A 23,829-nucleotide genomic window follows, 5' to 3' on the forward strand; every position below is an offset into this window, starting at 1 on the left:
CAGAACAGTCCCTCCTCCATGGTTCAGTGATATAGTAGTCCGTCCCTACAAGGGCTCAGCTGGAAGTTGAAACCAATTTGTTCTATTATGAGTGCCTTGAGGCCCATCTTTAGGAAGAGGGTGATACTTCCTCAGTAACATTTGGGTATTTCTAAAAATTACCTTTGATATGAAGGAATCCTTCTTGAATTGTTTCTTCCTACTGAAGTTCTGAAATTTCAGTCCTATTGTATGTGTACACACACAGCAGGAGAGGTAGGAGGGATTCTTCACTTTCTTAATTTTGCCAGACTTAAAATAGAATTAAAAATATATATATTCAAACCTCTGGTAACTGAAGAATGGACCTTTGATAAAAGATTAAAAGAAAGTGCAGTGAGATGTATAACATAAAGAGAAACAAAATAAAGTTTAAAAGGCATGAGAATAAAATTTTAAGCCTCCACATAAAATCCCAAATGCCCTATGGGGTAAGTACTATTGTTCATTCAATTTCAATTCCCAAATGTCCTTATGGCCATTTCACTCATCTGTTTCTGTGGTTCCTCCTCAAGAAGATGGAGTAAGTCTTAATTAAGCTGGACAGTTAGACTGGATCTCTTGTTTGAACTTGATGTGCCAAATCTCCTTTGACTACAACCCATGTTTTCCTGTACGTATTTTCTTTCAAGAAAATTCATCCTATTTTTTGGCAATTACTCTTCTTTACCGGTCTTTTTTTCTTATATTGTTAATATATTTTTCCTTGTTCTTTAACCACTTTGTCTTCCTTCCCCTCCTTTAAAGCCATATACACACAAGTCTAATTCTTGTCCACATGAAAGCCCTTAAAATATTCAAAGGTATTAAACATCTACTGTGTGATCTTTCTCCTCTCCAGGCTGAACATCCTCTATTCCTTAATCTCTTCTATAGCAAGATCTCAAATTCAGACACTCCTCCTTCCCCTCCCTGTGTACATCAGTCCATCAATATCTCACGTGGAATGGCTTCCCATTGCAATGAATAAAATAGTTGACCTATGGCCTGACCAGTAGAGAATATGGTGGGTTCTTCATTCCTAAATAAATGGAGATATTCTCACCTTTCCAATCCCAACTTGCTACAATGCAAGAGATTTTGCCCAATTTTTGTAAATACCTTATTTCCTTGACTCATGATAGGATCCTTATCAGTAGAAGAATCTTCAGATAGTTGATAATACTGAATTCAAATCTCATGCTGCCCATAGACATTAAGGGAGGTAGGAAATAAACTCAGAAAATTACATCCATCCCCAGTCAATGTTGTCCTATTATAAACTGTCCATTTTTCAGCCCTGTCAAGGACCTTTTGCATACCTATTCTATCATTTAAAGTATTTGCTATCTATTTTTAACCATCTCTCCATGTGAATATGTATCATTTTGTACCTTCATCAAAACTATTAATAAAAATGGAAAACACATTGTGGCAAATGACAGGGTATAGTGCAGACTACTAGAAAATTTCATACATACTGAAACAGTTTACCATTTATCATTGTGGAGAGAGTAATTTGAACATTTACTAATCCCTTCAGTTATATTTGGTCCCAGTCTATACTACTTCATTTTATCAACTGAGATTGCAAGTCCAACACCCATTGAAATCCCATTTCCCTACACAGCAATGGTTCAAAATGCCATTCGTATACTTTGTAGGAGCCTAAAATGCCATTAATCTAAAACAGATTTGCACTCTATTGGAGTAGCTACATACTCTAAAATCTGATCACAATCTTAGGATTTCATTCTCTTTACAAATGCTAGTTTTATCTTTTGATTCTCAATACAGTTCTAAAAGGGGGGGGGGCAGGATTCTGATGTTTTTGCCATTCATCAGGAATTACACTTTGTGATCTTTCTGGATATATTGTCTTTTGTATCTTTTGCAAATCTTCTCTAAAGTTTGAAAGAAGTGAAATGAAAACCTTCACGTCTCCTGATAAAATCCCCAATATCCCTGTGGGCCAAGTACTGTTTTTCATCCAATTTATTCTCCTAAATCACTTCATAATTATCTGGGCCATCTCTGGTTTTGAAACATGTCCTTAATTTGCCAAGTTGGACCACTTGACTTTATCTCTCTGGTAGAAACATCCTCTCCTGCCCCACAAATACCCCAACACAACCTCTAACTCCGAGTGAGTGGAAAAGCACATAATCACCTAAATATATTACCTGTCCTCCCTTTTCCTCCTATCTGGGCCTTTGTTTTTCCACAACTCCAGGTGGTTTCTTTCACATTGGAGTTTAAGGGAATGGGACCATCTGGAACTGTACCATGTATAATTTATGGTATTTTTTTTTTCAAAAACGTGATCATTTTGAATTTCAGATTAATATGAACTGATTAAAGTAGTGAAGAGTGTTATTGTTTAGTGCCTATTGTTCAGTTGTGAAAAATCATATTCATAGCAAAAGCAAAAGTTAAGTGTTCTTAGAGAGGTGTGGAAAATTGGTTTGGAGTAGTTGAAAAGAGATAGGTTAATTATTCAGAAAATGACAGGTAAGGCAAACCCTTACAAAGTAGATAATATTTGGGCTGGGCCTTAAAGCGTGAGCAGCATTTTTCATAATAGAGATGTGGAAGAAGGCTTTCTTAGTAAAAAATAGCCCAGTGTTTTTAGAATGCAGGATGCATAGCAGTGAGTGGAAGCAAGTTTGGAAATGAAATTGAGCCTTCAGCTCAAAATAATCCACGTACCAAAGTGATACCTTCTTGAGGGGAGGGAGGCTATCCTGAACCTCTTCAAAATCATTGGCTATTTTTCAAGAGTTGGTGAGAACACTTTGACTTGATAAAACTGTACTTGAGTATTTAATTTTCTGCCTTTAGGTTAAAAAAACATGTGAAGGCAGTGAGGATATCTGTTTTGTTAACATTATGCCCCAGAACAAAATATGTAGAAAGTGGCCAAATATTTTTTGAGTGAGTAAATGAAATCCCTGATGACACATATGGTTTACATGATTATCATCACCAGCCATGTCTGGCATAAACATGTGGATCAAAGTGAACTTTTAGACCAGTAGCAACTCCAGGTTAGTTTGCTTCTCAAATATTGTTTTTCCAAAATTCAAACCATGACCTGGGACCTAAGAGAGGGGAAGCGGAGGTGGGAAAAGAGACACACATCTGTAAGCACCTACCCAAGTAGAGAGGGATAGGTGCCAGTCACACAGCCTCCAGATTTGGCATATATCTTCTACATTTGGTGTCTGAGAAGGGAGGGAGAAACTGAAGTGTAAATTATGCATTATAAAAACCAAGCAGCAGCTGTGTCCTCTTGCCTTCTGCTCTAATGTATAGCTCTGAGGCTGTGCCCACAGAGTGGTAGAAAGGTAAATGGAGACCAGATGTTTGAAGGTGACACACAGACTCTAAATGAGAACTACTGCTGTGGACAAGATGAGAAAACTAAATCTTGCCTGGTGTAGAATTCTCTGAGAAGGGGCGGGGGGCGGGGGGTTGGTCAGTGCTGGGTCCTCTCACTAGAATAGCCAGGCTGGTGGGTAGCCAAGCTCAAGTCCTCTCGAAAGAGTAGATAGTCCCTTCTCTAGGATAATTTGAAGGTGCCCCAAACTGGAAAGAACTTAGGCACACATCATTCACATAACCACCCAGGGGATACAGGGAAGTTAGTTCCAAGGATATGCATCCTGAATGAGGTCTAAATTTATACTGTGGTTGCACCGATTAAGCAACGAGGCTGCCATTGTTGCCTCCATGCATGCGAGTGGTGGTTGCCAAGCTCTATCATCCTCCCAGAAATTCAAATACCTGTGGCATGGGCATCCTCCTATGGCTCATAGTTGAATCGAGGGTTTGATTGACATGTCTGCTTGGCAGAACCTAGGTGATCTGTCTGTAGCCTTGTTGCAAAGGCAGCTGGGAATGTGGATTGCTGCTTCGATTTCACTCATGGGATGTAAGGGCCTAAAAGATGCAGGGTGACCACAAACTTAACAATTGTCCACTATGCTGGGTGGTGGTTGTGTGTTTTTTGTTGTTGTTTGTTGTTGTCATTTTTCTTTTACTAAACGTAGTTTCCTCAAAGATTCGGCGCTCCATATTTGAGTATTAAGATTGGACCAGCTTTCGAAGTTATGTATTCACTCAATTCATTTAATAAACACCACTTAATTGTCAAAGTAAAACCCTTTACGCATTTGATTAATATTTGACAAACAACCAGTTGGCAAAATAAAAACAGCTTCTGGTGTCTAACAGACCAAGTGTAGTCTCCAACCACCTCTTACTAGCTTTGTGAGCTTTGTAAAGTTTAATTACCTCTGTTCTTTTTTTTTGATATTTAAATTGGGCATATTGCTATATATACAGTGTGATGTCTAAGTTAAGCTACACATCTGAGAGAATTGAGCAGTGTGCTAGACACAGAAGGTAGACTGAATTTATTGACCACTTGTGCCTGTCCCAATTATGGAAAATGCATATACAAAGATGAACGAGCCATGTTCTATGCTTTCAAATAGCTAAGATTAACAAAGCTGTTTAGAACAGAATGTTTAAAGTTCTTTAATAGAGCTATTTACAAGGTATTATAAAAGTATGGGATGGGGTATAAAGTTTCTCATTGGACAAGTACAGGAAGGCTTCAAAGGAAAATGTGATGGTTAATTTTGTGTCAGCTTGACTGGGGCCATCAGGTACCCAGGCATTTGATTAAATGTTCTAGGTGTGTCTGCAAGGATGTTTCTGCATGAGATTAACATCTGAAGTCCTAGACTTCAGAGCAGACTGCCCTTCCCAACATGGGTGGGCCTCTTCCAATCAGTTAAATATCTGAATAGAACACAAAGACAGTAAAAGGGAATTTTTCCTGCCTAACTGAGCAGAAGAAATGGTCCTTTCAGGCCCTTGAGCTGTAACTTACACTGTGGGCTGTCTTATTTCTCAAGCCTTTGAACTTGGACTACAATTTACACTATCAGTTTCCAGCTTACCAATTGCAGATCTTGGGACTTCTCAGTCTCTATAATTGAATGGGCCAATTCTTTAAAATTAATCACATGTTAAGATACAACTTAAAGACGTAATTAGATGTCATTTAAAGATATTATATACCGTGGCACCTGGGTGGTTCAGTCAGTTAAGCACCCAACTCTTGGTTTTGGCTCAGGTCACGATCTCAGGGTTGTGAGATGGAGCCCCCTACATCAGGCTCCATGCTCAGTGAGGAATCTGCTTCAGATTCTCTCTTCCTCTGCCTGCTGGCGCGCTCACTTTCTTGCTCTAAAATAAGTAAAGAAAATCTTAAAAAAAAAAAAGATATTACATACTGTATTTCCCTGGAGAACACTGACAAAGGAAATTATAAAATACCACTTGAAGGATGGTAGGAGTTGGTAGCATAATTACGGACATCATTCACTTGTATTTTATTTTACTTTATTTTAAATTCCACTGTAGTTAACATACAGTCACTTGTATTTTAAATTCATACCTGTTCTTCTGTAATTAAAAAAGGCCACCAATGACTGACAGAATATTTCATATTTGTATTTTGAGTCTGTGAAGATACCTGCTTTGGCGACAAGTGCACTTTTCTGTAGATTTGCCACGGCAGTAGCTGTGAGCCAATGGTGCTGTGATTCACTTGCCACATGACTGGCCCACACTGAGTTCTGTATCTTCACGTGTGGAATACACAGTGGCTTTCAAAAACTTACTACAAGGAGAAGATGTAAGATCTCTCATATTTTTCTATATTGCTTACACAGTTGAATAGCTTAGATAAATTCAGTTAAATAACACATTAAATTTTTTTTTTCTGTTTCTGTTTTCCTGTGGCTGCCAGAAAATTTAAATTTCGTAGGTGGCTCCTACTATATTTCTGTTGGGCACTACTGCTATTTATCCGGGACCTGTTGCACGGGTATGACGTGGTTATTTACTAGAAATACAGAATCTTGGCCCCAGACCCACTGAACCAGAATGAGCCCTTCAACTAGATACCCATGAGACTTGTCATACAAGAGAGTTTGTGAAGTACTGCTGTAGCCCATTGTCCTAAAAATACCCCTCCTAATTCTCCATCTGTAGTAGAAGTTTCCTTTCTGAAGCTCTGATTCCTAGAGAGGCTGACGGAGTAAAGATGATCCAACTCCACAAGGGGCAAGATTAGAATTCTGAATATGATTCTCTCTGTATGTAGGGTCCAGTGGTTAAAACACCATGCTTAGCAAGCTTGGGGGCACAGAGCAACTTCCTTTTGTCATCAGTTTTGGGAAGGCGGGAGGATGAATTGTTTCCTCTTCTGTACCCATTTGTCTTCAATGGGCTGCTGCCCCAGCCTGGGGTCCTTGCTGGTCCTCTAGTGCTTGCAAGCCTGCTGCAAGTCCTTTGTTCACCCAAAGTTCCCAGTCCCTCTGCCCAAGGCTGTTAGCAGTTTTCCCTTCCCATCCTGCCCCTTTATCATCCCTCCTGATCATCCCCCAGGGCCCTGCTTTTCTGCTTTCTCTCATGACAGCTAATTTTGTGCAAAAGTAATCTCAGAGTAAGGTGTTTGTGCTTGATAATAGCTTAATATTTTACCTCTCCTGTAGTTTTATTGCATTTTAATAGAGAGTTCCTGGAAATAAAATGGCTTATCTTAACTAGAGCGAATGAAGCAGAAGGGGTGGAATTTGGGGCATCATGCCAGGCCAGTGAGACAGTGTGGACAGAAAGGTCCTTTGGCACCATTTCTGGTTTCCATCTCTGTAATATTTGTCGGCATTGTCAGAATTTATTTAATATGAAGGTTAAATATCTTAGAAGTTGTCATTTCAATACATGAGATAGAATTGATACAGATTAAAGGAAAAAGAACCATTAGAAAAAAATTAAGTCATTTAATTTTGTGCAAATATTGTGTTACTGGGTCCCCCTTTTGGTGGGTGTCAAGCCAAAAGACACAACCAAGACAAAGAATAGAAAAAGGAAGGATTTTACTTGTAACAAGTAAAGGAGAACATCAGGGATATTTCCCAAAGCAGCCTCTCCTTGAACAAGAACAACTGGGACAGTTTTAAGCTAAGGGTGTGTACATATTCATGAAGGGGCTTACCCAAGGGGGAAGTTCAGCATAGAATTGGGGGAAAAGTCATCTCAAGGTGATAGTCCAGGTCAAAGTCCTGATGCCCAGCAAGGGTCAACATCATCAATTCTGTCTTGAGTTGGTCTGGTATTTGAGTGCTCTAAGGGGCTTAAATTCTGCAAAAGTAACTCAAGTATGTGTGCCAGGTCAGTCTTCACTTTTGAACCAGCACTGGGAGTTTGACCACTGATTTTTTTTGTCCCTGTTATGACTAGGCTAACTCCTGGCCTGATAGGGGCTGTTTGTCCTTACTTTCTTTTGTTTCCTTAAAATCATTATCTACTGGGGTCTATTTTTTGGTATATCTCAGGAAGTTCTGCAATAAATGTTCTTTGGGCAACTGGTACTGGCCATGCATAGATCACAAGATGGCTAGGGGTCTAAAATGAATTTATGTCAAGAAAGTTATATCTTCAGTGACCCTAACTCTTACATTACCTTAAAATGAACAATCAGAACTGGAACTGAATATTTTCTCCCTTTTTACACTTGAGCTTAAAATACTCCCTTTCAAAACTTTTTTAAAGTATAATAAAAATACAGAAAAACAAAGCAATATTTTATCACAAAGTAAATATCCAAATGATATCCACCTTGGTTAAGAAAAGATGTTCCAATAAATACAGCTTAGGTTAGATGTTTATTTTTCCATTTTATAGAAATGGAAACATGTCTAGCTTTTTCAAAATGGTTTCTAAGATTCAATCGTTGTATGCTGTAGTTGTCTAAATTTCCTACAAAAATAATCCACGGTATGAATGAACTAGAATTAATGTGTATATTATAACACTGCTGAAGCCTGGGTTGTTTATAGTTTAGAGATAGTATGAATAAAGCTGATACAAATATTTTCATTCATGTCTTTTGTGCACATGTGCATATATTTCTGATGAACGCAATTGCTTATAACAGACTTCCCCAAATCTGGTAAAAATGTATTTTTCCCTCACAGACCTCTACGTTAGTTGAAATGTCTTGTCTTCAGACTGGTATCTATGTTCTGAAACCAGCAGGTAATTCAGGGCATATTTGTATGGTGATAAAAGAATCAAAAAGCATGAGCCCCACTGCACATGTATATTTCATCCCTCTACTAGCATCACATCCATTGGCATCCCATTGGCCAAAGTCAGTCACATGATCAAGCCTAAACTCAAAGAATGGGTAAATACACTCCACCCACTATAAGGCCATGGTAAGGGGATACAGATGTAATATCTGTACAGACAAAAACTGACACCAACAATTCCATGTAGCACATGTTATGGTATGATGAGCTTTACTAGATAGTCCCAGGTAGTTTTCTGTTTATGCACCCCCTGTAGTAGATGACCATTCTCCATGGTTCCACCAGTGTACTGTTTATGGTATTTATGGTATTATGGTTTTTAAATTTGCTATTCTGTTGTGAGCACACTCGCATCCTATAGTTTTCACTCGCTTTTTACTGATCATTAATAAGGCTGTACAGCTTTAAATTTATCGGCCATTTGAAAGGTGCTTGCTTTACATTTACTAAAATTGGAACAGTTTTAAAATTTAAAATTGAATTTAAAAATTTTGAACTGGAAAGTTTGAGAAAATTTGTGAAGCATCCCATATTTTTTTACCCTGTTATCTCCTCAACCCCTGGTGTCACTATCAAAGCCTCCTAACCCCAAGGAAGGGAAGGAAGAGACGTCATACTCTTTTTGATACTCTTCCCTCTACCTAGGATACTTTTTTTTTTTCCTTACCCTTCTCAGTGAGATAACTTCTAAGATCGTCCAAGGGTCAGCTCTCCTATGAAGTCTTTGCCTATTCACCAACCTCCAACTCCAAATGGACTTTGTTATACCTCCATTGTGCCCTCATTAAGGACAAGGGCCATGTATTACTGATCTTCATATCCCTAGTACGTAGTATCCATAAATGGATAAGTGAAAATTTTTCTACAATAGTATGCTTTTTACAAGTTGTGTGATGATGGGCAAATGACATAACTTCTATGACCTTTGACTTTGTATCTGTAATTGGAGGTGAGAATAGTTCTTCATAGGGTTATTACAAGATTTAAATGACATAATGAAAATATATATTTTACTGTGCTAGCACAATTTCAGTGCTTAATGATAGTAATATTATCACTTAAAAACTCTCAGTCTTGCCCACTTTTCACTGGAGAAGATTGCCTCTTTGAGGGATTTGTAGAAATTCTTTATACATTCTGGATATGAGCCTTTCGTTGATATATATATATACTTTATTCCACACTACAGCTTATATTTTCCTTCTCTTAATAGTGCCTTTGATAAACCAATCTGTTGTTTTAATGTACTCACAATTTTAATAAATGTATTCTAATTTGTCAGCCTTCTACTTTATAGTTAGTGTTTATATTAATTTTTAAGAAGTCTTGCCAGGGGTGCCTGCATGGTTGGTTGGGTGCCTTCAACCAACAGAAAGTAAATAAAAGTATTTATAATGAAAATTCTCATCTTGTATTCAACCTGAGTCGATGGTTTTAGTATTTGTCCATTAATCATAATGTTTGCTTTAAGTTTTGTTTAGCTACTCAGTACTAGAGATAAAGCAAGCTGCTTCTATGCCTATCTGGCTAAAAAGTTTTTGAGATTTTGGAATTTTTTATACATAAGCAGATATTGCTATATCTATTTTTTAATTCATATGGCACTGTAAGATAGAGATTCTATGTCCCCTTACCCAGTTCCCCTCCATGGTAGCACTTCTCAAACTTAGTATAACATCACAATCAGGATACAGATAGTCAAGATACAGAACATTTTCATGACAACAAGGATCCTTTATGTAGATTTTGAAAACAACATCCACTTCCTCCATAACGCCTGGCAACCATTAATCTGTCATCCATATCTATAATTGTGTCACTTCATGAATATTATATAAACAGAATCATAGAATATGTAACCTTTTGGAATTGGCTTGTTTCAATTAGCATAATTCTGTGGCGTTCATCAAGGTTGTTGCATGTATCAACATTCCATTCTTTTTAAAATTGTTAAATAGTATTCCATGATATGTGTGTACCACAGATCGTATAATTATTCATGCACTGAAGGATATTTGACATGTTTCCCATTTTCAGCTATTATGAATAAAGCTACTACAAACAACTTAGGGGAAAAATTAGTGTGTCTTTATGAGAACGTAAGTCTTCATTTCTCTGTAATAAATGCCTAACAATGTAATTGCTGCTTTAAATATTCCATGTGAAATATAAATACATGTAGAATATATATATTAAATACTTTATTTTAGAGAGCATGCATATGCATGCAAACACATGTGGGGGGAGGGGCAGAAGGAGAAAATCTTTGCTGAACAGGGATCCCAAGGTGGGCCTCGATCTCATGACCCATGAGATCATGACTGAGCTAAAACCAAGAGTCAGACACTTAACCAACTGAGCCACCCAGGTGCCCCAACGCGTGGAATATATTTTTTAAAATATACATTGCAAAAGATTTTTTTAAAAGATTTTATTTATTTGAGAAAAAGACAGAAATAGCAAGAGAGAGAGCATAAGCAGGAAGGAGAAGTAGGCCTCCTGCTGAGCAGGGAACATGACATGAGCCTTAATCCCAGGACCCGGGGATCATGACCTGAGCTGAAGGCAGATGCTTAACTGACTGAGCCACCAGGCATCCCCCCCAAATTTTTTATTAGTAATCTCATGTTTCCACATCCTTACTAGCCTTAAGAGTCATCACTTTTTTACAAGCCATTCTGATAGGTATGTAGTAATAGCTCATTGTGATTTTATTTAAGATTTTGTTTGATAGAATGAGAGAGAAAGAGCATGAGCTGGGGGTGGGGGGAGGGAGAGAGAGAAGCAGACTCCCTGCTGAGCAGGGAGCCTGAAGCTGGGCTCTATCTGACTCTGGCATCATGACCTGAGCCAAAGGCAGATGTTTAACCAACTGAGCCACCCAGGCGCCCCCGTTCATTGTGGTTTTCATTTGTACTTACCTAAGACCAATTTTTTTTAACAAGGGACTTCTATTTCCATTATTTTGAAATGGTATCTCCAGGTTGAATCAGATTCTATCATGAAACAACTAAGACTGGTCTGTGGGGTTTTGTCTTCCAATTATGTATTCACATTTGGAAGTCATTCACTTGGTATTCATTTTCCACCATCCGTGTCACTGTGTCCTGGTGCCTCTAATTTGAATTTCAAGGTCTTAAAAGATTTCTTTAACTTACCCAATTTAGTTTGGATTCTTATTTCAATCTGATAGTTACTGGCCACTTTCCCCATATGATTGTAATCAGGATCAACTGTTTAATTTTGGGGGTCCAAGGCAAGAAGAGATTTCTTGTTCTAAAATGAAGAATTACAGTGACAGGAAAGCATCCAACCAAACACGGACCCCTCTAAGCATAGAGTACTGTGTGACTGGACAGGTGGCATGCCCGTGATGCCAGCTAAGGCTGATGATGATGAACAGGTTTTATGTGCTTATTGGCTATGTATGTATCCTATTTCATGGAATGTCTCTTCATGTCTTTAGTTTGATCTCTAAATAGATTGTTCTTGAGACTTGAGAGTTCTTTGTACATGCTGAGTAGTAGTCCTTGGTCAGATATTTGGTTTGCAAATATTTGCTTCCATTTTAGCTTGTTTTTTTTTTTTTTTTTAATCTTAATAGGGTCTCTTATAGAGCAAAGGCTGTTTTAAAATTTTGAAGTCCAATTTATAAGCTTTTCCTTTTATGGACTTTTTATGTGAAGTCTAAGATTTTACTTAACACTGGATCGTAAAGATTTTTTCCTACGTTTCTTCTAAAAGTTTGATAGTTCTATGTTGAGGCTCCTAATCCATTTTTAGATTAATTGGTATATAAAGTGTGATACTTAGCTGGAGGTTTGCTTGTTTCTGCTAATGGATATTTAATTTTTCCTACACCATTTGTTGAAAAGGCTCTTTACTTCACTAAATTACTCTTGCACTTTTGTCAAAATGTAGTTATATTTTTGAGGGTTTATTTCTGAATTCTCCATTCTGTTTTATTGAGCTATGTGTCAATACTAGGTAGTCTTGATTACTATAGTTACACAGTAAGTTGTGAATTCAGGAAAACGGATTCCTCCTACTTTGCTTTTCAAAATTTTTTAGTTTCTCTAGTACCTTTTTCTTTTCATAAAAGACTTAAAATTTGTGCCTGTATCCACATATATACATAAGTTTTCAAGATTTTGATAGAAACTGTGTTAAATCTTTACATCAGTTTGTGGAGAATCCACATATTTACCACACTGAGTCTGCTAAGCATGAAAATGGCATGCCTCTACATTTAGATTGTTTAAAATTTCTTTCATCAGTGTTACATGGCTTTTAGCATATAAGGTCTGCACATGTTTTGTTCTATTTACAGCTAAGTATTTAATTTGTCGAACAATTCTAAATTGGTTCACTGTTAGATCGGTTATAGTCGAAATGTGTTCTGTCTTGCTAGGCTCTGCTTCGTTTCTCCTGGGCTTTGTTTTGTCTGTACCCATTGGTATTTCCAGGCTGCCAGCTTTTTTACTTCCAAGTCTGTGAGGCAAAAAGAAAACCCAGAGAACCCACCAGCAGGTTATTCCTTGGATCCTGAAGTTTTTAGCCAGGTTGCCTTTTCCTTTCCACCTTTCAGAGTCATCTTAAACTAGTTCTAGAAATAATTTTCGTGGTCTTATGTTGTATGTAGCAGGAGGCATAGGGAAAAGTACACCTATTTCATCTTCCTGGAAGCCATGGTCTTGGTATAAATCAAACCTCTGCCACCAGCTGTTCTCATATTGGATCTGTGGACTGTAGAAGTTCACGGAACCCTTCTGGAGGTATCCATAAAGGGAGGGTGAAGAGCTGGTAGAATTGTGGCACTCCCACAATTGCCCTAACCATAAAAGCTAGTTATTTCTGTGAAGAGGGAGTCTCTATGTAAGTGCGTTCTACTGTAAAGTCTGGGAGACCGCCATTTCACAGATCATGGCCTTAGGATCATGCAGCCATTCATCATGATGATGGTGAATGGGGGCAAGAAAGGTAAAAATGAGATGTTGTCATTTCTTGCTAAAAGAGCTGGTGAGAGAACATCTACTCTTTTCTTTCCCTCACCCCAAAAGAAGTGAGGTAGAGACAAAGGACTTGAAACATTTGATGTCCATGTAGCCCAATCCTGTTACCTCTCTCTCTTTTTTTTTTTTTTTTTTTAGCAGAAGACAGACAAGGAATCAGGTTTCCCACAAACCTCTCTATCTGGCTGAAATGAGAGGGTTAGAAGGCTCTAACATTGAAAGGATGTGGATGTCCTGAAATATTTTCTGTAGATGAGAGTTCTGGGGAAGAACATTGATCTTGCTGCTGTCTCAGCAACCTCTTGCCAGGCTACAGGTCTACTCACTGAAGAGGACTCTTACCTCTTTTCAAAGACCTCTCTGTTGGCTTATCCTTGCTATGAGAAGCCATTGCTTGGAATGGCCTCTCCCAGGAGTGGCCCCCTCCAGGTGCAAATCTCCAGGTGGTCTCCTCTGATTCCAAAGGGAACACGCCAACTTGCACCACCTCAAAAGGTCTGATGTGGAAAATCTACCTGAGGGCCCTACAGAATGCATGTGGTTGTCCCCCTTGGAGTTAAATTTCCCAGAGCAGTGACATTGGGCATTTCCCTGGGAGCAGCAGGGAAATGCTGACTGGTATGAACTACCCCACTAGAATCTGCTTCTATGTCTATAGGAAAGATTTCAATTGCTGTGTAACTCTAATATCATCACAGAGCCCTTACCCCTCCCAGATGTAAATAAACATGGCTCAGTCCTCAATTTTATAGCTTAAAAAAAAAAAATCTAAATTCTGCCTTACACATCTCATGAATTTCCAGGACTTAGTTTTTAATGACACCCCTATCTTCAGCTCTTTATTCCATGGTAGGGAAGCGTGTTCTCATTCACTGTGAGTCCTCTCTGAAGCTAAATTCAGCCAGTTTTGAAAACCTTTTTCAAATACAGCAGGCATATATACCCTTAATGTATTTCACTGAATGTTTACGTTCAAGAGGAGGGGCTGTGCTAGAATCCATGCAATTCCCTGTCTGTCTTGGCCTCTTACCAGGCCTCCCCCTTGCAAACCCTGTTGTCTATCTGCTGCTTTTGAGGACTGACCTCAGCTCAACTTCAGCTGGGTGTCTTCTGCTGTCTTTCTAAATAAGCACATTTCAAACTCTTCTAATGTTAACACTCATTACAGTGCAGTGCAATTGACTATTGATGTGTTCTCCCAGGATTACAAACTGTGTTGAGAGAAATCAACTGTCTTTGTCAACATGGTAGATTCTGTGCCTATCAGCGTGTGCAGCACAGATTATATACTCGTGTACATATTGATACATTAGATTTGTATCAGCACTGATACAGCCATTTCTCTTTCTGTTCAAGAGAACGTTTCTAGTGCACTTTGTTCCAAGATGTTTCTGCTTTATACACATGCAAACACACAATTAGGATGATTTATTTAAGAAATTCTTTGAGAAAGTTATAAATGATCTGAACCTGAACCTTCATATTTTTTTAAAGAATTGGGTTAATGATTAATATCTTAGAGATGTATACTACCTCAGAGTTACAGAATCATATCTTCAGTGTAATACCAGTTATCATACATTTCAGGTTTTCAGGTAAACCATATAAGAATTATTCAAGTATCTTAAGATTTTTTAAAAAGTCTTCTAGTAAAAATTCAACAATACCCTAATATTTTCTCTCAGTTACATATTGTGGTTTTAAAATATCCCAATTTCATATTTACAACAACATTTTAAAGATATTTAAATATATTCTATAAAGGAATTAAATGAATTTTTTGTATAGATTATTCAGAACATCTTAAGGCTTTTTAATTATACACTTTTATTTTTTGGAAAATTATTGTAAACCTATCTTACCAAATCCTCTGATTAACTTGTTGTGGGGGGGGGGGGGAAACATTCCCATATGGGTAAATATAAATGGCAGAAGGAGAAGTGGTTTAGTTTTATATGATTTTATGGTTAACTTGAAGCAATATTTTTTTTTAAAGTTATTACATAACATGCCTTGAGTTTGAATTGTGGTTTCTTTTCTTTTTTTCTTTTTTTCTGGCACTATTTTATATTCCACTTTAGTTGATCCTTCTAGAACTCCTATGCACGGACTAGCATGTACTATTAACTCCATCTTACAAGTAAGATTAAGTAACCACTTATAATACCAAAATTTAGTGATGGGCGTGAGGCTTTAATACAGGTCTTTGGTGATTTTCTCCTGTAAAATTCTAGAGAAGGAAAGCAAGGAAGACCTAAGAGAAGCAAGGGTCTCAAACACCAGTGTTTTCAAATGAATTTTGAAGTAGCATCTTAAGGTAGAATTTTAGAATTTAAGGTGGAATTTAGAGATGCCTCTAAGAATTTAGCTCCATTGTGCTTTTCAGTGCAAACATAGCAGGCAATTGCTACTATTTCTGCCTGATAAAGCTTTGTATACATTTGGCCTCTTGCTTTGGAAGACAAATGAGCTCACTTCAGGGTTGCGTCTATAGGCGGATGATTGAAATTCAGGGAGGTGTTTATATGTATTCAAGAGAGTATTTCTGTCACTGCATTTCTACATGGGAGGTCTCAAAGGGAGTGGATGGATGGAAACAGGAGGGAAGATTGTTTATTGGAAGAAAATGAAAGGGATTAGTTTCTATGGAGGCCGGGGAGGTGACCTAGATTCACAACACTGGAATGTGTACTGTGATAGACCCTTCTTAAAAGAGAAAGAAATCTTGGATAGAAGGCCTGGCTTAATTTCCAGCCAATTCACATCGTCTCTTTGAAGGGGTTTTCTGATCCCAGGAGAAGCTTTTATTTGATATACATTTCATGTGCTGGGTTTATCTAGGGCTTCAATAATCACACAGAGCAGTTCTCGTCTGGATTACTCAGCATGCTCCTGGCCTCAGCAGGCTCCTTTTGGGGCTTTTGAGTTAAATAAACAAACATGAATTCTGAAAGACTCACATGTGATTCTCAGGTCACAGCGTCCTTTTCAGAGTAACTATTCTTAGTTCCCTATGAAATTGAAAAACAACTCTATGCATTTAAAAAAAAAAATTCACAAGATATTGTGTAAGAGGAGGATCAGTGAACGTACAAAGAGCAGTAGAATGGAAAATAGACTGTGTGGTTGCCTGTATACTGAATGGTGTTATAGAATGGCTGGTAGTTGTTCAAACTACACCAGATTGACCACCCTGGTAGTTAGGCTTTCCACAACTTTATTTCTGCAGCAAAGTCATAAAGAATGTGAATTTCCTGGAAAGGGGTAGGCTATATGCCCTATAAATTTTTGGATCTTAACATCTCATTGCACGTTTGTGTGTCTTCCACCATGATTAAGTTCTTGGGGGTAGAGACCATGACGGTGTGTGTGCATGTGTGGGTCTACCTTCATATCTTCAGCAGCTAGCAAAAACCTAATTTGGGGGAGGTGCTCAGTGTGTGTGTTTAAAAAGCTCCTCTTTGGTTGACCATTACTACTTTGTAAACCAAAATGTTCTTAAAATAACTCCTTTGTGGTTCAAAATCAACAGTATGAATAAGTATTGAAATGGTGCCAAAATTCAATGCTGTTGTAAATGCTTTTAGTAGTGATTCAGTTTGCTCTTTCTTACAATATAAATGGCAGATAAAACAGAAGCTATAGCCAGATTCTAGGAGTTTGAGTTCCAGGCTCAGGAGGTCCAACCATGTTTCCAATCATGATTGGAAGAAATGAGGAAATCATTGGATATAATGAAATAACTCTCAGATCTCTCCCCAGAGCTTCAGACCCAGGTACTCACTGTTTCCACTTCCATGATACAGACATGGCAAAGTCCTTTTCTAAGTTGCATTTGTGGTGGACCTTCTTTCCTCCCTCTCTACGTAAACATCCTAGGTATCTGCCCATCTGCAAGTGCCAGAAATTGGAGAGCTACCCTTGTATCATCCTCCTTCCTTGTCCCCTATATATTACTAAGTGCTATAGGTTCAACTTTCTAAATATCTTGCAAATCTGTCTGCTCTTTTTCCACCCTAGTGCCATTGTCAGAATATAGTTTCCCACCTTAAAATCTATTTGCCACATTTCAGCCCAAGTGAGCATTCCAAAATGCATATCTGATAGTGGCATTATGATAGAGTCCAAATTTCTTAAAAACAAAAACCATAAATAAGCATTATTAAGCATATTCTATACACAAGGCACTGTGCCAGATGCCTTTCACACATTATCTTCCTGAATCCTCTGAGCAACTCCATGAGTTAAATAGAAATATTATCATAACTTTCAAATGAGTAATACGCATTTTAGAGAGACCAAGTGATCACCCCCCCCCCCAACTCAGACAACTGGTAGTGGTAGAGTCAGGATTTAAACCCCAGCAGTCTTACTGCCTCACTCAAAAACATGATTCCATTTAATATATTCATAGGCAAGTCTGATTTACCTCATAAATTTCAAATTTTCTTCCCCAAACTCTAGGATTTAATTACACTGAAATTATCTAGGTTACTTTTGTTTCATCATTTTTTAAAAAAGATTTAAGAGAGAGCATGAGCCAGGGTAGGGGCACAGTGAGAGGGAGACTAGCAGACTCCCCTGCTGAGTCCGGGAGCCTGACACTGGGTTTGATCCCAGGACCCTGAGATCATGACCTGAGCCAAAATCAAGAGTTGGATGCTTAACTGACTGAGCCATCCAGGTGCCCCTTGTCTCAATTTTTATAACCTCTGGGATACTGGCTTTCAGTTTGTCTTTCTCTGTCTTGACTATCCTAACTCCTACTCAGGTTAGGTGCTACTTCTTCCAGGAAGCATTCCTTGATTTTCCAAGTGTATATCAGAAGATTAAAATCATACAGATTATCTTTTCCAGTCACAATAGAATGTTTTTCTTCTACTGTAGATTTCTAGTTTCAAAGATACACAAAAATGAGGAAATTAAATAACCAATGAGTAAAAGAAGAAATCGGAGGGCATTAGAAAATACTTAAAGATTAATGAAAATGAAACACAACATTCCAAAATTTATAGGATGCAGCACAAGCAGTGCTGAAAGGAAAATATATAACTGTAAATACTCATATTAAAAAAGATCTCAAATTAACCTTTAAACCTTAAGAAATGGGGGGGGGGAGGCGCGGAACTAAACCCAAAGCAAATAGAAGGAAATACTAAAGACTAAAAGAGAGGTAAATAGAGAATAAAGGGGAAAAAAGAAAATGATATTAAGTTACTTTAAAAAGATGAACAAAATTGAGAAAGCTTTGGCTAGATAAGAAAGTGTTTACTCAAATAAATTGGGGACATCAATACCAACATTACAGAAATAAAGGATAATAAGAGAATTGTATGTAGAAGAATGAATTTATATCCTTACCAAACAACATATTAAAAAATACGCAACTGGGACACCTGGGTGGCTCAGCTGGTTAAGCATCTGCCTTCGGCTCAGGGCATGATCCCAGGGTCCTGGGATCAAGTCCAGCATGGGTTCCTTGCTCGGCGGGGAGCCTGCTTGTCCTTCTGCCTGCCACTCGCCCTGCTTGTGCTCTCTTGCTCGTGTACTCACTCACTCTCTCTGAAAAATAAATAAAATATTTAAGTAAATCAATAAAATATGCAACTGATGAATCATTGAATACTACATCTGAAACTAATGATGTACTATTATATGTTAGCTGGTTGAATTTAAATAAAAATTTTTAAAAAGCTGCTAAACAAAAATAATAAACTGAAAATGGATCAATGACTAATGGCAAAGGCTAGAATTTAAAACTCTTAGAAGAAAACATAGCATTAAATATTCATGACCTTGAATTTTAGAATAGATCCTTAGGACACTAAAACACATGAACAAAAGAAACAAACTATACTCCATAAAAATTAACTTTCATGCATCAAATGCCATTATTAAAGTTAAAAAGCCTACAGAATAGGAAAAAATATTTACAAATCCTATCTGATAAATGTTTAGAATCCAGAATATATAAATTTTTACAAGTTAACAAGTACACAAACATATTAAAACTTTATAGTTTTTGGTATACAGTTCTTTACCTTCTTGGTTAAGTTTATTCCTATTTGATTCCTTTTGATGCTTTTATTTTAAATTGTTTATCATCAGTGTATGGAAAGACAACTGACTTGTGTGTGTTTGATTTTGTATCCTGCAACTGCTGAATTTTTTAGAAGTTCCAACACCCGCACCTCACTCCTACCCCGTGCAATCATTGGGGCTTTCTATTTATAGGATCATGTTATCTATAAACAAAATTTTACTGCTTCTCTTCCAATTTGGATGACTTTTATTTATTTTTCTTGCCTCATTGCTCTGGCTAGGACTTTAGTACTATGTTAAATAAAAGCTAAAACAGGCCTATTTGTCCCTGACCTTAGAGGAAAAGCTTTTAGTCTCTCATTGAATATGATGTTGGAATGCACATTTGCAGTGCAAGATGAAAAAAAGAACTGATGAATTTGTTTCAAGATTTGTTCTGTAGGTATTATGACAAAGGTACCTCAAATCATAATCTCCTGATGGAGAAATAAACCTGACTTCACTTTAAGCAGACACACACTCCTATATTTCCCTGGGTTATATCTTTCTTACTTTGTGTATTTGACTAGAATATCTCGTTCTCTTACTCAAACTATTTAGAAATTCTTGGTTATGAAATCTAAAAATGAATCCTGCCTCTTCAGCTGAATGTACCTGAATGTAAACTGTTTTTTGTGTTTTTCAGAAGATGCCTATAAGACCCAAGTTAGGATTGACAATGAGCCAGCTTATTTGGACATTTTGGACACTGCTGGTCAGGTAGGTAATTTTCTTAGATCTCTCCAATCTCTTAGGTCAATTTAGGCTTTAATCTCAAATACATTCACCACAAAGAAGAGTTTAACAATTCAAACAGGATAAGAGCAAATTTGCAATAGTGATAAGAAATTAAATAAAAGAATTGGCAGGAAAATGTGACTCATTGCCAGCCAGAATATGTTAACATTCCTTTAATTTTTTAAATATAAAAATATAAGTGTAGATATCATATTGCCATCTAAGGTTATAAAATTAACGGAATAGTTTATTCTTCCTCAGATGTATGCAAAACTTATCTTAGACCCTAATCTGGTGATAGCTTTTATTTTAAAAAAAAAAATTAGTGACATAAAAAAGGAAAGTCTACTTAGCATATATGCTCATGGAACCAAGGCTAGAGACAGTTAGTTACTTTTATTTAACATCTACACTACCAAGATGTAGTGTAATCTAGTACATTAATTTACAAATGTATAGATAGGAACAAGGAGAAGGAAGACTAGGAGGAGGAGAACATTGTTGGTGTATATAAAAATATAGGACCAAAATACTATGTGGCAATTATAAGTAAAATGGGCAAAAGGAGTCAGAGTAAAAACCTTTAAAAGCCTTGCTGTATTTGGGAGGAGGATGGAAATTTTATTTCATTTCATACTTTAAATATAATCATGTTAAAATATAAACATATCAAATGCCAGACATAAAACATCTCTTGATTGTAAACCTAAAACTGTTGTTAAAAAAAAAAAAAAAGTCTTAGAAATATAACTTAAAAACTAGCAGAGGGGAAAGGGAAAATAAAAAATGAACACACTTTGAAGTTGAAAAGAAAGAAGAAACAGGAAACACAATAAATCTATCAGTAATCAAAATAAATGGAAATGGAAATATTCTCTCTCCCAGAATAGTCAAGTAAATTGTTGGCATTATATTGAATAAAAGAACAAAACTAACCTGTACTTCTTTGGTTTAAAAGAGACATAGAATACAGAGAGTTAGCAAATCAAAGAATGATTGGGGAAAAAAATAGTCAAAAGGTAACCAAACCTAAAGTGGGTACATCTGTATTAAAATCAGACAAAATAGATTTTATTGCAAAAAGCATTATTAAGGTGTTAAAATGTCAGATTGCAAAAGGAAAAAAAATCAAAGATAAATTCTGGTCTGTAATATTCAAGACAAATGTATAAATCTAAAAAGCATAAATCTAAAAGCCTGTATAGTGGGAAACTTTAATGCACCTCTGTCAGTAAGTGCTACATCAAAAGGTAGTGCAACTGTAGATTTGAGAACACATTTAACTTAAATAGAATGCTGCAGTCAGTATGTAAGCAGGTATTCTTTTCACATAAGTTTTTATCCTTTGTATTGATTTTTAATCTAATTGCAAAAAAATGTCTATAGGAGATTATTTGATATATATAATTTCTCCTTGTGGCTTAAGATGTGATGAATTTTTGGAATATGTTTAAGCTAGTGGCTACTTCTCCAGCAGGAAGGGGAGAGATACAAATTGGACTTCAACTATATATGTAATGATTCATGTTTCATAAAGTTCTGATTAAATGAAGGAGAATGTTAACAGTTGAAAACCTAGGTCATAGGTACACAGACCTTCATTACATTGTTTTCCTTTTGTACTTAAAGAATGTATATGTTGAAATGTTTATTATTTCATCTATTTGATGTAACTATTAAAAAAACTGCACTAACTGGCTTATTGGTATAAGCCACTGGAAATACATGGTTTCTTTCTATATTTATGAGATATATTAAGACTATTTGAAATTCATATATTAAACTCATTTGTTTCGAGGGACATTTGGATAATGGGCTTATGGTGGGGGAGGAGGGCTGAAGCCATGGGGGCTATTTGGAATGGAGAAATTATTTCAGTTGCTTGAAAGAGCTGTGTTATGCAAGGGAAAATATACTTCTTTTCAGGGGAACTTTAAGCCTAATTGGAAGAAGATTACGTTAAATTTCACTCAATATAATAAGATATTTGTAACAACTGAAATACTAAAACCAAAATAGTCCTCTAGAATTATGCTTTGGTAGAAGGTGAAATCCTCTGTATTTCTAATAGCCATGCAGTCTACAAGTATGTATGAGCACTTACCTGGTCACATTTGGTACTAATGTAACCACAGATATCTGGATGTTTCTCCTCCCCATTGGTGTAGGGTTGGCCATGTCAATGAAATGTAGGCAGATGACTCAACCTGCTAGTTCTGAATCAAGATCTTAAGAGGCACTGCTATGCACAAAGATGAGGCAGGTAACCCTTGGTCTCAGGAGAAGGAGGGAAACACATGGAACAGACCTGAACTCAAATCAAAGACTAGAGCAAAGCCCAGCCAACTCATAGCCTGAAGCACATGTGCTCCAGCCACCACACAGACGGGTGAAGTAGAAAAACCATGAACACTAGTTGCTTCAAGCTCCTAAATTTGAGTAGATTTGTCATGTAGCATTATCATGGCAATAGCTGACCAATGCAGCATATTAAAGAAGCATTCATTAGTTCAGTGTGCCTAAAGAAGAATACTATCACCTGTTTGTAGATGAAATGGTAAGTGATAAGAGTGAAATCTACATACGTTGACTCAAGTGCTTTCTAATTCTGTGATTCTTTGCTCTAGAATCAATGAAAAACTTGTAAACTCTATTACTCATTTTATAAATAGAAACAACTTATACAATTATTACATGTGTGTACCCTTATTTTTCTGAGCGAGCTTCAATTGCAGCCAAACATAGTCAGGAATGCATCAGGCTCAAAAGATGGTGACTTGTTGGCTTCCAAATTATTAAACTCTCACATGCAAGAGATGATCTATACAGTTGAGTCAAGAAGACTTATGTCACAGTAGGGGACAGTAGAGAACACTATTGAAACACATTTAATAATAGTTTGTTTTCTTTTGTAACTATTCCTGTTCAACATTTGTTGAAATTTATTATCCTTACAACAAATCCAGGAAGTAGATAGAAAAGTTATTGTTGCCACCTAGAATTTGAGTAAAATGGTATACAAAGAAATCACCCCTTGGAGGCAATACTGGTACCCAAGTGTTTGTGTTTGTGCGATGCTCAAAGCCTTGCAGCGCTACAGTAACGCCATGGAAGAATTGTCGGCTCTCACCAAATGCCCTGTTGGAAAGGACTTTAACCATTCTTCCATTGTTTAAATTCTCTTTTCAATGCTCAGTGCTCCTGCCAAATGCTCTTTAAGCCTGTGTTTGACCACTTCAATTGATTAGGTACTCTGCTTCTAGAAACAAATAGAGCTTTTAGGAAACTTGAAGTATTTGTAAGGATTTTCTTACAATGAGATTAATTTTTCATCCTTATAGTTTCTAACTATTGGTCTCAGATCCCCTGAAAAAAATTCTATTACTCATTTTATAAATAGAAAATTTAAGTCTTATGGAGGTTAAATGGTTTAACTAAAACAACAGCAAGCTACTGAGCCAGCTATTACCAAAGTCTGTCTATACTCTTATTCAAGCTGTTTCTTACTTCATTTCTAATCCCTTAGTATCTATGAAGTACTGTCCTACAACAAGAAAATGCAGTTGGTTGAGTGTCTGACTCAATGTCAGCTGAGGGGGGATCTGCTTGACAGTTTCACTCTCCTCTGTCTCCCTCTGCCCCTCTCCCACATGCATGCTCTTTTTCTCTGTCTCTAAAATAAATAAAATCTTAAAAAGAGAATAGAATAAAATTGGGCCTCTTCTTAAAATGCTTGAGGTTTAGGGCAATGGGAGAATACTAAATGTGCAGTAAATTAGGATAAGCAGTATAGCAGAAGTGTAGAA

The 23,829-nt window shown here is 36.9% G+C and overlaps 1 protein-coding gene across 2 annotated transcripts in view; it reads left to right on the top strand.

Moving 5' to 3' along the window:
• Positions 1–23,829, top strand: part of RIT2 (Ras like without CAAX 2) — a 391,381-nt gene that overhangs the window by 114,757 nt on the left and 252,795 nt on the right. For both annotated transcript variants that reach the window (XM_034995749.1, XM_034995748.1), the window contains exon 3: positions 19,932–20,005. In XM_034995749.1, coding sequence (XP_034851640.1) covers positions 19,932–20,005 — 74 coding nt within the window. The remainder of the gene's footprint in view (positions 1–19,931; positions 20,006–23,829) is intronic.

Source organism: Mirounga leonina, unplaced genomic scaffold, assembly GCF_011800145.1.
Source record: "Mirounga leonina isolate KUSES-001 unplaced genomic scaffold, KU_Mleo_1.0 Mir_93, whole genome shotgun sequence".
NCBI classification, from domain to species: Eukaryota; Metazoa; Chordata; class Mammalia; order Carnivora; family Phocidae; genus Mirounga; species Mirounga leonina.